General features: G+C 38.0%; 1 protein-coding gene across 1 annotated transcript in view; it reads right to left on the bottom strand.

Moving 5' to 3' along the window:
• Positions 1-15,184, bottom strand: part of dnah5 (dynein, axonemal, heavy chain 5) — a 94,861-nt gene that overhangs the window by 66,017 nt on the left and 13,660 nt on the right. Inside the window, exons 5-33 of the mRNA XM_068323518.1 lie at positions 13,967-14,185; positions 13,430-13,567; positions 12,370-12,546; positions 12,074-12,187; positions 11,796-11,903; positions 11,296-11,418; positions 10,946-11,161; positions 10,688-10,714; positions 9,937-10,044; positions 9,663-9,748; positions 9,148-9,355; positions 8,931-9,044; positions 8,512-8,718; positions 8,188-8,268; positions 7,761-7,851; positions 7,417-7,562; positions 6,801-6,978; positions 6,394-6,648; positions 5,619-5,815; positions 5,378-5,471; positions 4,739-4,881; positions 4,231-4,307; positions 4,037-4,161; positions 3,691-3,926; positions 3,224-3,442; positions 2,760-2,822; positions 1,640-1,878; positions 570-717; positions 322-414 (exon numbers count right to left, since the gene is read on the bottom strand). Of these exons, the coding sequence (XP_068179619.1) occupies positions 322-414; positions 570-717; positions 1,640-1,878; positions 2,760-2,822; positions 3,224-3,442; positions 3,691-3,926; positions 4,037-4,161; positions 4,231-4,307; positions 4,739-4,881; positions 5,378-5,471; positions 5,619-5,815; positions 6,394-6,648; positions 6,801-6,978; positions 7,417-7,562; positions 7,761-7,851; positions 8,188-8,268; positions 8,512-8,718; positions 8,931-9,044; positions 9,148-9,355; positions 9,663-9,748; positions 9,937-10,044; positions 10,688-10,714; positions 10,946-11,161; positions 11,296-11,418; positions 11,796-11,903; positions 12,074-12,187; positions 12,370-12,546; positions 13,430-13,567; positions 13,967-14,185 (4,230 nt within the window). The remainder of the gene's footprint in view (positions 1-321; positions 415-569; positions 718-1,639; positions 1,879-2,759; positions 2,823-3,223; positions 3,443-3,690; positions 3,927-4,036; positions 4,162-4,230; positions 4,308-4,738; positions 4,882-5,377; positions 5,472-5,618; positions 5,816-6,393; positions 6,649-6,800; positions 6,979-7,416; positions 7,563-7,760; positions 7,852-8,187; positions 8,269-8,511; positions 8,719-8,930; positions 9,045-9,147; positions 9,356-9,662; positions 9,749-9,936; positions 10,045-10,687; positions 10,715-10,945; positions 11,162-11,295; positions 11,419-11,795; positions 11,904-12,073; positions 12,188-12,369; positions 12,547-13,429; positions 13,568-13,966; positions 14,186-15,184) is intronic.

Below are 15,184 nucleotides of genomic sequence, written 5' to 3'. Positions count from 1 at the left end.
AAAAAAACTTTACTTGGGAATTAAATACAGGGAGACTAGTTTAGACCAGTGCTATATGTAGGGATAACCTACATATAGAAATGATCTTAGTGCCATAAGATAATTTCTGTTATGAATTGACGCGACATAAACGATATTCGATTGAAAATTGATTGATATATGATGACAAATACATCCTTAATGCATAATTGTTATAAAAATGTATCAAATTTAACTTACAAAATTAGTATTTCACATTATTTCAACGTATGTTAACTTTATTTGCCATCAGTTACAATGCTCAAATTTTCTGGGTGTAGTTTCCCTTCTTTTCACTCTTACCTCAATCTCCTCCTTGTACTTGAGCAGAGGAGCTTCCATAATGTTGCGCAGCTTGAATGTGTCATTTTCCACTTCGAATGTATGTCCGGTCACCTTCATCAAAACCAGATAGATTACTAAGAATGTGGAAATTAAGGTCTATTTTTATGATAAATGTCAAGACCACAGGTATTAAATAGTAGATTTGGATGGTGACCATAACCGTAAACTGTAGCAGCATGTACTGTATGTGGCTTTGTTTTACTGACCTCAGTAATTCTCTTCCAGTGACGAGTCATCATGGCCTTGTTAGTCATGAGTTCCAGTAGCGGGCAGCACTCACTGAATTCATCAATTGTTTTTTTCAGGTCCAGGAAAGCCTGCCACTCCTTAAGTGCTCGAGGCAGTTTGCGGCACCTGTTATTTATTTTTTTTAAATTCAATATTTAAAAAAATCAGAGAAAATGCTTGTCCTAACAAAATAAAAATTCAATCTATAACCGACTAATTTTAAAAGCTGTATATGTCTGTCCTTTTGAAAAACATGCCACAACATTTCATGGACACACTCTGCAGAAATACTGGTAAAAATCATTTCTGAAAGGTTCCGCCTACTTCAACTTTGATGTAATCAAATATTCCCCTTATAACTGCTAAAACCCCTTAGATGTGTAAACCAGATTCACACTGTCAAGAGATCACAAAGAGGGGACATAAATAATGACTATTTCCTCTAGATGAGATACCTTAAATGTTTATAAGGCCCCATTCCCTTAACATTTCCTTTAGATGACTACTAAATCAACCCTTGTCGCCAGGAACAATGAAAAAATAAAGGTGGAGGGAAAATACATTTTTTGGAACGTTGATGGAAGAATTTTCAAAATTCATTTTATAGAACAATTCCAGGACAAGCAAACAGAAAGAAAAACTAATGAAAATCATTTAATTTTCCCTTTTTGACACTTTCTAATCCTTTAGTTATATCTGTATGATTCTACAAATTTGATGATGTTCACTTCCTGCAGTAACATGAATGCAGCTTGACTAGTATGTGTGAAAATTATCATATCAGAAAAATGAGGAAAACATTTTTACATCTGCGCTTCCTACGTAGCCAAGTGTCCTAGCTACACTTATGTACACATGATTTTGGGGATTAATTATGAACGAAAAATGTTTTTGCTTGCATTCAATCTTCTTGAAACTAGACTGTGTGTATCTTTATGGTCAAAAATATAAATTGAGACCATTCTAGAAAAAACAACCAATGCAATACTAGAGGTCCAGCAAATCTTTAAATGTAGAAAAAATCTTATATCAGGTTAAATATACGTACCTTGTTTGAAAGTCCAGCAGCTCGTTATTGATCCTCTCAATGTGGATGTCAGCCCACAGGATATCGTAGTAACCATTGACTGTTTCGATGACATTGTTGTAAAGCCCATACAACTTCTGCAACAGAGCCAACTGCTTCCGAATTTCCAAAAGCTGCGGATGCTGGGTAATTGGAAGTCCGAACAGCTCTTCTCCACCAGTGTAAGTCATGTACTTCCTGAAAAGGTTGTCAAATCGATTCTAAAGAACAGAAAAATGGAAATAATTATCACATGAGTAAGGTTTCATGATTTTGAAGCAGTTTTTTTTTAAATTTCTAAACAGTAGAAATTTAAAAAATGGCAGTAGACCCAATAATATGTGTCCTCATTCTACACAGAGCTTAAAATTACAGTACATTTCTTCAACTTGTAAGTTAAAAACTAAAATAAATAAATAAAAAGATGGATGGATGGATGGATGGATGGATGGATGGATGGATGGATGGATGGATGGATGGATGGATGGATGGATGGATGGATGGATGGATGGATAGGTAGGTAGGTAGACAGATAGACAGACAGACAGACACATACATACATACATACATACATACATACATACATACATACATACATACATACATACATACATACATACATACATACATACACTACATACATACATACATACAGTACATACATACATACATACATACATACATACATACATACATACATACATACATACATACATACATACATACATACATACATACATACATACATACTGTACATACATACATGTATATATAGAAAAAATAGGCTCTGTGGTGCACTGGCATCACCCCCCAGAGTGTACCCTGCCTCACGCCGCCAGGTAGCTGGGATATGCTTCAGCATCTCGCAATTCGCGAGAGCAGACAAAGGGGGTACATGACAGTAAATGAATGAATAAATGAATGAATGAATGAAAGAATGAATGAATACAATAAACCAACAAAACAAAAAAATAATAAATTTACACTATCTCTGTTGTGAAGCTGGACAATAAATAAATAGAATGCTACACACACAGTACCTGACTGACAGAATAGTAAATTATATGATTAATACACCCAGCTCAGATCGCCTGTTACACACCTGAAACATGATGAGTCTATCACTGGCATCCTGAGGAGCTAGCCCCACCACCATCGGGCCATCCTAAATCAGAAAAGAAAAAGTGTATAGATGCATCTGGGAATAAATGTAGCTGCAAGAGGACAGAAGCCAGTGTCTTATTGTGCCCGTCCCAAACCCGGATAAATACAGAAGGTTGTGTCAGGAAGGGCATCCGACGTAAAACTTTTGCCTGAGATTACCACCAGTAAATTCATCCAGACTTTCCTCACACATCTTTTCCCTAAATCTCAGTCACTATGACTGAAAACACAAGAAGATGTAAGTAAAAGAAGTGCAGAGGGAGGGATAATCAAAAAGTGATTTATTGTACCAAAACTGAACTGAAGTGAAAGTAACACATGACTGCACGCTGATGTGAATACTTTAAGCCTACATAGAGACGTGTCCATATGCGTCTTGTATTATTTGTCTTGTCATTTTACCTTCTCATACTCCAGGTAAAAGTGATTACAGTCTTCCAGAAAAGTTTCCACATTGCTGACAAGCTCTCCTCTGAAGTTGGGCTGCAGAGCCACCAGTTCGTTCTGCACCTCTGTACTGCGTGACAGCAGCTTCTCCCATGCGTAACGGAGCGTATCCACCTTCTCAGCCTCTTCTTTTGCCACTGACAATTCGTATTTATGAAGCATTACATAAGATTCCTGTGAAAGAGAAAAAAAGTATGTTACCTCTCATGTTGGTAGATCAGTGCTCATCATTTTGGCAATTAATCTAAAATGAAATACTGTACACAAAGTCAACATTGCAATTCCTGTATTTCTTTTATGATCCCCAAAGCCTGACGCTCATGTACATAAAATTAATTAGAAATCCTCTCATCCACACCAAAAAAAATCTAAGCATGTCCACACTGTGTGTAAATGCTATAAAAGATCTAATGCTATGCTACCTCTATGGGGCCAACTTGAAAATCAATAGCTATTTGGTGCTCTCTGATCTCCTTGAGAGCTGCCATGGCGATGCGAATGTCATCCAGGTCTTTAATTTGTCGATTCAATTTCTTCCCTGCTTCATCGACAAAAGCAAAGATCTGTTCCATCTCTGAGCGATATTTCCTGTTACAGCACAGTCCATAGTCCACCATCCAGTTCTTGGTTTCAGCTGTCAGGGACATCTTCATATCCGCTGGTGCAAACAAATACATACACAGTAAGAATGCAGAGATAGATGGATGGAGGTCAGTATCGTCTTTGTGCTGCCTTTTCTGCAGAGAAAGATAACTAAAGATAGCTGACCTGTAAACAAAGCCAGCGCTCCTACAGTGATGTATTCTGGTTCAGACTTTATCTCCAACTCTAGATCCCGATAGAAAAGAATCTGACTCTCAAACTCAGAGAGCAATGGATTGTCCTGAGTGAATCTGTGAAAAAGAAAATAGTCCTCAGTGTGAAAACTTAGATTGCATTTTTAGTATTTCAGTTAGTCCTACTTGCACATGGTGTCGTCACGGTCCTTCCTCCAAATGTGATGGTAACGACTAAAACTTTCCAAAGCAGTCATCACCTCCTGCTCAGCAATATAAAACAAAACTTATACACTAAATTCACACCATAAATGTAACAAACGAATGAAAATAGGAAAAGAATTTATCCTTATTAGAGAATGGTTTTAAATAGAGATGAAAATATTAAAAATTACATTTGTTATCTGACTAATGTAGCCGCAAGAGGACACAAGCCAGTGTCTTATTGTGCCGGTCCCAAGCCCGGATAAACACAGACGGTTGCGTCAGGAAGGGCATCCGGCGTAAAACGTTTTGCCAAATCAAAGATGCGAATCATTTGTTATCTGACTCCATTTGCAATGAATGTGCTTGCACAGAGACAAAGAAACAAACTAACAAATTACAGTGCTTCTCCGCTTCTTATTATTATGATGAAGCTGAGCAAATTACGATTGAATCAATTATTATCATTCTCAATACGAAGGGTGCATACCTTTTTGTTGGAGCTGATGGAGGTGCTGAGTACGGACACTAGCTTGACTATTTCCTTGTTCTCAGACACAGTCTTGTGGTAGTTTCTAGCCTGGAATGGGATGGCCTGGATCACAGACGCTGAAATGTCTGAAGTACTGCCATCTGAAAAGAGTTTGGAGGATATGGGATGGAGTGAAGTGTTGTTTGGACAGGAGGATTCAGATATTATTAACAGCTTGGCATAAATCTAGCATCCCTCATATTGCAATGATTAGGTATTGTTCAGATATGAAGTGGTTGAATTATTTTAATTGTTTAGTGATGAAATGTGAGATGATTTAAAATAAGATGACAATTTTTGTACAATACAGTATTTTAAACTTTTATTATTCTGGGGGGGGGGGGCTCTGGGCGGGACGCCAGTACACCACAGCCACTGATAAATCCTTTTCTTAATGATCTAGTTCCTGCTCCGATATGAGGTTTTGCTCAAATTGCTCTGTTTAACTATGAAAGTTTAAGATTAGATTATTAACTGATTGGGATGCAGTTCCAAATAATCAGCCCTCTGACCTCTGTGTTGGATAAATGTGGGCAAGTTACTTCTTATGAATAAAATATGCAAACTGCTGAACTTTTGACGCCCCTTCTCACATACCAACCAGGCTCCTGTATGTTGTTGCCCCATCCTCTGATTCACTTTCAGAACTGTCCTGTTTCAGAGCAGCCATCCTTCTTTCATTCATTTTCCTCTAGAAAATAGATGACAATATAAGGAAAGACATCAGGTGTTGATCAGTAGGACCTTAATAGTCAATAAAAGAAATCCAATAAAATAATTTTACACATTCAATATGTCACATTATTATAATAGAAAAAACTAGTTAATTGGTTCAAACCTTGGAGATCCTTTCTTTGCTCCACTGGCTGACTCCTTTGGTGACACTGACAATGCACTCTACAGCCCGGTTTACAGCCTGTTGGACATCTTCCAATGCTGGGACCATGGCGATGTTAGGAATAGACAGGATCACATTGACTCTGAAGATTGCCTGCTGATCATTGCTTTTGCCACAACTAGTCAAATCACTCTCAGCTACAGGTGAGAGAAGAGATATTCCAGTTCAATATGATTCAAAAATGGACAATTCACAACTTCAGTTCACTCAGCTGGCAACAATCACCCTCATTGGTTAGATTTGAACTCTTTCAATCGAAGAAAAAATTCACCCAAGACAAGAGACAAGTAGCATTTGTAACTTTGACTTTATACTTATATCAATGCGAGATAAACTATGATAAAGATGTCAAAACCCTGCATAATACTAATGGTCTAATTAGGAAACCACTCACAGTCAATACTAAGAAAGTGACTGAATGGGCCACAAATCACAATATGCTTGAAGTAAACTGAGGTAGTGTGTCTCATTTAGCCTGTTAAATGTTAGTTTTATGTACATGGTGGGACAGCATGACAAGGCATTTCTGTATGTGATCACATGTGTACATTATATGCTTAATATGATTTAGCTTGTGTATGAATAAACATCAACAAAGTGCACCAAAGTCCATTGCTTTTACATTGCTTGATCTGTTGTATTGGAAATATTTTAACATCCTATGATAAGATAATCAAAATCCTTAACAACAAAAAAGTAATAATATAAGACACACCTAAGAAATGTGTGAGCAAAGAGTTATGGATTCGCTTGCGTAGCATCTCCAGGGTGTTGCGTATCAATCTCAGCAAAGCATCCACATTGCGATGGCTGAAGTACAAGAGCAGCTCCTGGGCTTCCTCCTCCATAATTTCCACCAAGTCCCTCTTTTTCTTTCTTCTCACCAATGGAGAGGACGGGCCAACACTGGCAGAAGGGAGCAGAGTGTTTCTGGAGAAGAGGTGGCCCTCTGAATGGCCCTCATCTTCACCTGAGATGCAAAAGATAATGCATTTCGTGAATGAATTGCTAATGCATCGATTCCCCTTTGATTATTCTCATTTAAAACGTGAAATACACCTAAACTGTACCACTGCAAATTTAAAAAAAAATTAAATTACAAATTACAAAATGTTGGCATACCTTCACTATTGTTGTGGTCAATAGTCCTGCTTTCTGTGCAGGTGCCTTCCTCAGTTTTGTCCAGCTCCTCTTCCTGATTGTGGTCAAACTCCAGCAGCATGTTGATCAGTTCATTAGCAGCCTCCTCCACTAGTGAGCTCTTGGTGTGGAGACTTTGGGCTTGCTTTATGCACAGGTCCTATGTATATATGTATATTTTATATTCAAATTGAAATGCTTTGGTGAAATAGTACAGGGCAGCATAACTTTAGGGATTCACAATGATATTGTCAACAACTTAAAAACATTAGTACAGTAGACAGTTTTAATGTACCTTGAGTAAACAAACAAACAAACAAACAAACAATAATTATATGTATTTATGAACTGGAATTTTTTTAATCTACTTATTTGAGAGCAAAACTCAAATTGCTTCCAATTATTTATGTAATTTCTACCCAGTACTGGACTCAATGAGTCACTATTCTTTTTACATCAATGTCAATGTTTACAGTGAATGAGTTATTCACATGAGAACTATAAGACTACAGAAAAGGGTTTGTATAACTGAGATGGATGAAATTACTAAAAGTATTACTACAAACTACATTTTTATATGAAACACGTATTGATTTACCCTGGTGGTCTGAACAAACTCCTCGCAGGTGACTGGTTCGTCCTCTGGCAAAATACACAACGTGGATGTGCTCATCTCCTGCAGCACTGCATCTATCCTGAACTCCACTAAGTCATTCACCCTGTCCATCAACAGCTCCAGGTCAGCTGGAGGGATGACAACACACAGAACAAATGTAGGGTTTGATAACCTGAGTGTGCAGTAATATAACAACATGCCTATAAACAAGATAAAGGGAAGAAGGAGGTTAGAAGGTTGTACAAAAAAATGACACAAATTGTCATGTACTGCACTTTAAACTCAGCAAATTACTTTATTTTCAAGTACTTAGTTAATCTGCTTACCCAAAGCTTTGTCAATGCGGCCAAGGTACTTGTCTATGTTCAGTGATGTCCAGCTGAGGGAGGTCAGACCTGGCTGTATAGCTTCATCCACCTGCCGAGTTAGTCTAATTTTGTTATGGATTCACATCTTACATGTTAAATCTAGCTGTTATTTGTGTGACAAAACCAACAGACAAAAATATTGTAGCCCAGGTACAGCTGCTAGAATTATCATGGCCACATCACATAAGTATCTTTATAGACATTTTATCATCATAAAAAATTATATGCAATTTCTAAATGACTAATTACGCAAATTAGTCCCATCTTCCCTTCATGCTATGACCTAATGCACAAAACCCCCCATTTTACTCATTGTCAAAAGGGTGGTTTTAGATCTAAAGAAATTCATGTTTGCATCATGAATTCTAATATTATCACATCTTACCTTAGCAACGTGCGGCATGGCCAGATGTTCAAAAACACTCTGAATCTTTCCCTGTACTCTGGTGTTTTCACTTAACATCAACTGAAGAAAGAAAACATTGCTTCTGTATTCAGTCACAACAAACACAGTTGATTTTCTCATAAAAGAATAACATAAAAATTTCTTTCAACAACATACTTTTAACTGCTGAGCTAAACCATGTTGTCCTGGAATTGTTTCCAATTTTTGTCTGTGTTGTGTGGGGCTCATTATCATAATTGCAGCATCTTCTATTGACTTTTTAAAATTCTAATTAGTAAATGTGCTTAACTACATAATAATCACCTGTAATTTGTTGTAGTTCTTTTTCAGGGTGTACTGTTTCTGCTGCAACAAAGCAGCAAAGGGTGGGATCTCTAAACCCATTCTTGTCATGCAGTTCACCTCCTTGATTTGGGTCAGAATCTCTGGGTCAAAGTTCACAAACAGTTCCCCTGTATGTGGAGACCTGACCAACAGAGAAGCCTGCAGACCAGCCCGGACATCTTCCATCTACGTGGGGAGAATGGAGGTGGGTTAGGCACTGAAAATATTATGTTTGCCTTTTTTAAAAAATGTAATATTGTTATACATTATTTTTTTATCATTCATATACAGTATACACACACACACACACACACACACACACACACACACACACACACACACACACACACACACACACACACTTCTATGGCCAAATATTATTTGTCTTCTCCCCTTACCTTTTCCATCCAGCTATGATGGTAGAGCATCTCATACTCCAACAGGGTCCCTTGTACCCTGTTGTAGTTCCTGATAATTCTCTTGGCCTCTGGTGTGGAAAGAACTCCAGAATGCTAAGGGGAAGAATGTTACCGTAGTCTCTGTCCTCAGATGAAAATGCAGTAGGAAAGAAATGCACCAAGGTCCAATTAATAAAGGCAGAAAACATATGTTTACCTGTTGAAAGAGATCCATGGGACCTTGGATCCTGCTTGAGAGTTGCCGAGTCCACATAATGCGGCAGGCCACTGGGGGCAAGTCCCGGCCAATGGGGGGGTCTACTTTCTGCATCATGAATATATGGGAGACCATTTCAATGTCCCGGCCGTAGTTCTGCAGAATGTGCTGATACTTCTCCTCAATTCCAAGGTTTGGGATGCCCAGTCTGTTGACAGGAGTCCAAAATACAGAAAATTGCATTTATTCAGAACTGAAAAGCACAACCAGTGATAGAAAAGTAGAATAACTAAGATATTAAACAAACAAACAGCAATAGGTTTTTATTTATATTATAGTCACATAAGAACTGTCTTATGTTGACTTTCATAGCAGCATATAAATTATTGTAAATGTAATTAATAATTATTAGCTGGTCAGATAGAAAACTGTTAGTTTTCCAGGACTAGAAGGCAATAATACACAGTAAAAATTGAATTAATATCGTATACATAATATGATAATAAGAATGGTACCTTTCAAATTTCTTCAGCACATTTAGAGCTCTCTCTGTGTTTTGAATTTTTTCAAAAGTGCTATCCATGAAACTCCTCAGCTGGCTCTGGAAGACCAATAATAAAATTATATGTCCATCAGGTAATGAACTTTAATACGAATTAAATGTTACTAGAAATCAAACAAAAGGGCTCAAACTGGGTCAAACTGGGTCATACCTTTAGTAAAAACAGAATGTTTTTTGTATTTCTCACTGTCTTATTTAAACAGTTGTGGCAGGAAGATTTAACTTACATGAAGTTCAAAAGTACTCTTGCAAAATTCTTCATAGTCAACATCAAAATCAGTTCTTCTCTGGTCAAGGAAACTGTAGTGTTTTTTTCTCATGCTCTGTACAATAGCCTGTCGCACACAAATTTACAGTGATGGTTAGACATGAAAGTATAGCTTTTAAACATTTAGACTGTTTACATCCCCTAAAAATGTTGCTTTGTTACTCTGCTGCAGTCAATCCTGAGCTGGAAGACTATTCTGTTTTGAATGTAATCTCGTAATCTCATTTGGTTTGATCAAATGTGTTTCAGGGCTTTGAATGCCATCATACACATGTAGAGCTTGTAACCTTCATCTGGGAGTTAGTGCAGTTTTTGAAAAACAATTCTGGAAATGGAATGCCAAACTGAAAGCTGACCACAACAAAAGTGCATTATGTTAAGTAAACTGTCAGTTTCTTCAAAAGGATAGGTACTCAAATCTAATTCCCTCTGATTTGAGTTAATCTGGCCATGAGAACAATGATGAAAGTGAGCATGTATACAGGATAGCATGCAAAAGCTTCGGTATTAAACACTAAATAGCACAGATAATTGTGTGTTATTCGTGTTTAGAATTAGTTCTTTGTTGCTGTTCCATGCAATTAGTGTCAAAAAGTTATGAGATGTTTTAGACTAGTAAAATATCTGGTCAGTGAATTTTACCACTGCTTGCTGATAGCTATGAAAAATTAGTCATTCACTACAGGTTGAAGACTGTGATGTGACTTTACCTCCCATTTTCCCTGCATTTCTGCAGTCTGCAAGTTTCAATGAAGCAGAAACAAAAAAAGATAGCTGACATCAGCACACTTTCATGTAAAAACATATTAGACCAATCGCACAATTGTAATAAAATCAAATAAACTTGTTATTTTATGTGACTATTCTAGGTGTTTTTGTGAGGGAAAAAAAATTATTCTTGCTCAATAAAAGTCAATATTGTAGAGGCTCCAAGTAGCAAACAGTTGAGTAAGATAACATGTACCCACTTGAAACCTGGTCGCTGTGGTCTCCAGTCCTTCTATCTTTGACTCCTGCAGGGCAGAGTAGATGGAAATAGTGCTCAGCATTTCCAAGATCTTGTAGAGTCGTCGCTGGAATGTGTCAAACTTCCCAAAAATGTACATTTCACTGAAGTCAAACTGTCTTTCCGAAGGAGTTTGCTCCAGCTTGTCCTTGGTTTGGTGGAAATGTCGCTGGTACTCCTGGAGGATACAGTTAAATGTAATAAAACCAGTACCTCTTCACAATCACATTTGATAACAAAGCAAATGCAGAAAATTAGAAGAGACAGCTGATAAAAATAGAAATAATTCTGCCAACAGGCAGAACCCAGTACCTGATTCAAGTGGATAGCAGCTTTGATTTTGTCCACTACAACTTGCTGAGGCTGCTCCCATATTGAATTACAACCATTATTGGTGATGTATGCTTTACAGGCAGTGATCATCTGATTTGTTACCTGAAGATATTGATGGGGATGGAGAAATGCAAATATGGAAATGAGCATGGTTGTCAAAAACTGAAAAGGAGCAATTTGTTTGAGTGCTGATAAATGATGCCCAAAATATTCTGATTTTTTTCAGTTCACATCTCATTATAAATTACGACTTCAGTCCATTATTTGTTCACAGGGACTTTAGTGATGGCATATTTTTCTCCACTTACTTAATATACACAAACAGAAATGTTTGACTCATCAATAAAACATGAAAATTAGGGATTGAAAGGTTTGAATAAAGACAATATCCAAAATGCAGGTAAAAATTCTTTCCCAAATCACCTTTGTGATTACATCATTATCCTTCTTTGTTGTCATACTGAGTAAAGCTACCCCACCTTAACAAATAACGATGTAATCTTTTCTGATGTGTTGTAGTAACGAGAAATACTGTGAATCATCCTGATGGCATTTATCAGACCTGGGATTGCATCCACCATGACCACCTTAGATGAAAAAAAAAAATCATAGGTTGTGTTTTATAAGTAGAAGACCAGTTTTTCTGTAAAACCTCTTTTTCACAACTTAAGGATTCTTCAACATGAATATTGTAAATGTGTTTTGCTCGTATTTAAGCAGCCCTCTTCATCTTTCAAGACATTACAGTTTTTCTTACAGGGTCACTGTTGTAGAGAGGGTCACAAAACCTCTCAAGGCTGTAGAGGTACTTCACATTGTCTTTGGCCTCGTTGGCTGCATCAGTAATCCTGATGTCCAGTTCCCTCCATATCTGGACAGATCAAATCCATACTGCTTTGAATGTGAGACTACATCTAAGTAAATTAATAATCATTGAAATTTATATCAAAGACATTAAAATGTGACAGAAACGAGTTTGACTTTCTGATGGGATGAACAAAAAAGAATCAAAACAGTGATCTAGTAAAGCAGCAAAAAATAGTCTAGTCTGACCTTTATGAGCTTGGATTTAGCCATCAGGAGAACACCCAGTACAGCCCTGACATCAGGGCTCTTAAGCTGGTCCAGAAGATAGTTGAAGCGAGACATTCGTTTCTTCCAGTGGTCCAGTTCAGCCCGAGGGCCTAGATCATCAGCCTCCTTTCTCAGCTGGTCACTTTCAGCTAGAACCTAGAGGGGGGAAAAAAGCACATGACTGTGTGTCCACTGACTGGTATAACACCTGCATTGTGACCTTTGATTTCACTGAATTTCACGGTGCCCAGTCATTTATTTTACTGTGGTAAGTTTGAAAAACTGGTCAGTGGACCACTCATTTTGAGCGTTGTGAAACAAATTCTATTCTGCACACTCAAAGGTGTGTCAAGAAACTTGATAGCTGTGAATTACTCAAGTTCAAAATCTTGCTACTCCACATAACAGAGGAGCACAACCTTACAAAAGGGTTGAGGCAAAAAGTAACTGTGATAAGACAGATGAATTCCTTACATGTTACAGTGCCTTGTGAAAGAATTGCCCCCCCCCCCCCCCCCCATAACTTTTTGACATTTTGCCACATTTCAGGTTTCCAACTTAAAGATAACAAACTGAAAATATGTTTCAAGAATCAACAACATGTGAGACACAATGGTGAAGTGGAACCAAATTTATCCAACATTTGATATTGTGTTTACAAATAAAAAAATGAAAAGTAGGACGTGCAAAAGTAGTGGCCCCCAGTTCTCTCAGCTCAGCTAACCGACCCAGAAGTTCTCTGATGACTTCTGAATGATCCAATGTTGACCTAAATGACTAACAATGACAAACAGTCCACCTGTGTGTCATTTGGTCTCACATTTGCACATCCTACTTTTCAGTTTTGTATTTTTAAACACAATATAAAATGTTGAATACATTTAGTTCCACTTCACCATTGTGTGTCACTTGTTGTTGATTCTTGAAAAATATTTTCAGTTTGTTATCTTTACGTTTGAAGCCTGAAATGTGGCAAGATGTCAAAAAGGCTTGGGGCGGGGTGATACTTTCACATGGCACTGTACATAACACATCTCACCTGTTCTATCTGTTTGATCCAGATTTTCATGCAAGCCTCGATCTTCTCTATGGCCTCTGTGCTATTTGCTGCTGCCATGTAGTCCGACGGGCCTTTAAGCACCCGCAGGTCAAATGTGTCACACTCTTTCAAGGTAACCTGGAGGAAAGTCAAGATATGTTTTATTTTGGCTGCTATGTAATTTTATTTTTAGTGTATGTGCCTGTATATGCTTATAGTAGTAAACGTTTTGGTCAAAACAGGCTGAAGACTATCACTTTAAACATCACATAAAGACATGCTCACTGGTTTAATGACTACAATAAATAACATTCAGTGATGTTAACAAGGGTATGATCTATTAATCTAATTTTTTGTTTTTCTTAATACAATATATACTGGCAAACATTCAGTGCAAAAACATGGACAAAAAATTTTTGTTACTGATTGTGTTAGGTCGCTTTTCTTTTGTCATCAATAATTTTAGTGCTGTTCTATATAAAACTTGTTCATTATGAATCAAACCATCCTCCCTGTGAAACTGGGTCTGTTAAGTACCTTTTCGTGCAGGGTCTCTTGTGCTCCTGCCAAAACAGACACAAAGTTTTCCAATATTGATATGAAGTCTTGTTTGACGGCCTGGGCCTGGGGACTGGCTATTTCTCCCCAGCCATGGTTCATCTTGCTTAAGGTGGGGATGAAGATCTCAGACAGCAGTTGTTCCACACTTTTTAACAGACCACCCTCTGTTGTGTCCAACATGTTGAAGTTTACATCCTACAAGCAGGGAACACAAAGGACAACCACAAACTAATACTTACTCTACAAGCAGTTACAATCATCACCCCAGTTGTCTGATAAAACTGCTGCTACAAAGAGTGGGGCATCTTATTCTTAGGCAAAAAATAGACACTGCATCATTGATTCATTTAATCAAGTCTTCCTTTTTCTTTCATAACACAGGGTGGGTGGACTGGTGTGATGTCATATTCAAAACTGCATGTATAAGCCTTAATTCTGCCCACTTTTTAGAACCTAATTCAAGTATGAGGAGCAGTCACCTTACAGGATAACATGCTGTATTCTGTTGATTAGGACCAGATGTTCATATCCCTCAACAGATTTGTACTAAATGCTCTGATGAGTCTCTGTGGAGTTTAAATAAGCAATGACATCCTTCAGGTTGTCAAGTGGGCACTCTCCTTCATGGATTCTTCGCTATTCAGCTCATGACACCTCCTGAGGGTTCAGCAGTGAGTCCCAGCATGCCAGGTTCGCTCCCGAGCTGCCATCAGGTCACTGTAAGGTCCAGGTTAAATCCTTTCTTTTCATTCACAGCCATTGGCTTCACCTTCTCAGTAGCCCTGGAGAGGTCCCTGACCACCTGCCTGTGAGCCTCCCCTTGCATTTCCATCTCTTTGAGTAGCCTGGATGTTCAGGTGGATCCAAATCTTCTGCAACCTACTTCAACTGGGTATATCATCGCTTTCCAGCCTTCTTGTTAAGCATCTGCAACAAGTTCAGCATACCTCATCTTCTTCCACTTGTAGGTCTTCTCCACTGCACTGTCCCAAGGCACCGTGAGCTCTATGATGTAAATGTGCTTGAACAAGCATGACCACAGAACAAAGTCTACTTGCAGTTTAGTGGATGTGATCTCAGTTGGGAAGCAGAGCTTCTAGTTCAGGTCTGCCAGCAGCTTTCAGTCCCGTGCTCTGCCCAACTGCCTGTTGTCAGCTCTTATGATGGTGAGATTGGCTTGACCCTTCAAGACAA

Source organism: Antennarius striatus, chromosome 9 (assembly GCF_040054535.1).
Source record: "Antennarius striatus isolate MH-2024 chromosome 9, ASM4005453v1, whole genome shotgun sequence".
Classification (NCBI taxonomy): Eukaryota; Metazoa; Chordata; class Actinopteri; order Lophiiformes; family Antennariidae; genus Antennarius; species Antennarius striatus.
This window is presented reverse-complemented; position numbering and strand designations above follow the sequence as displayed.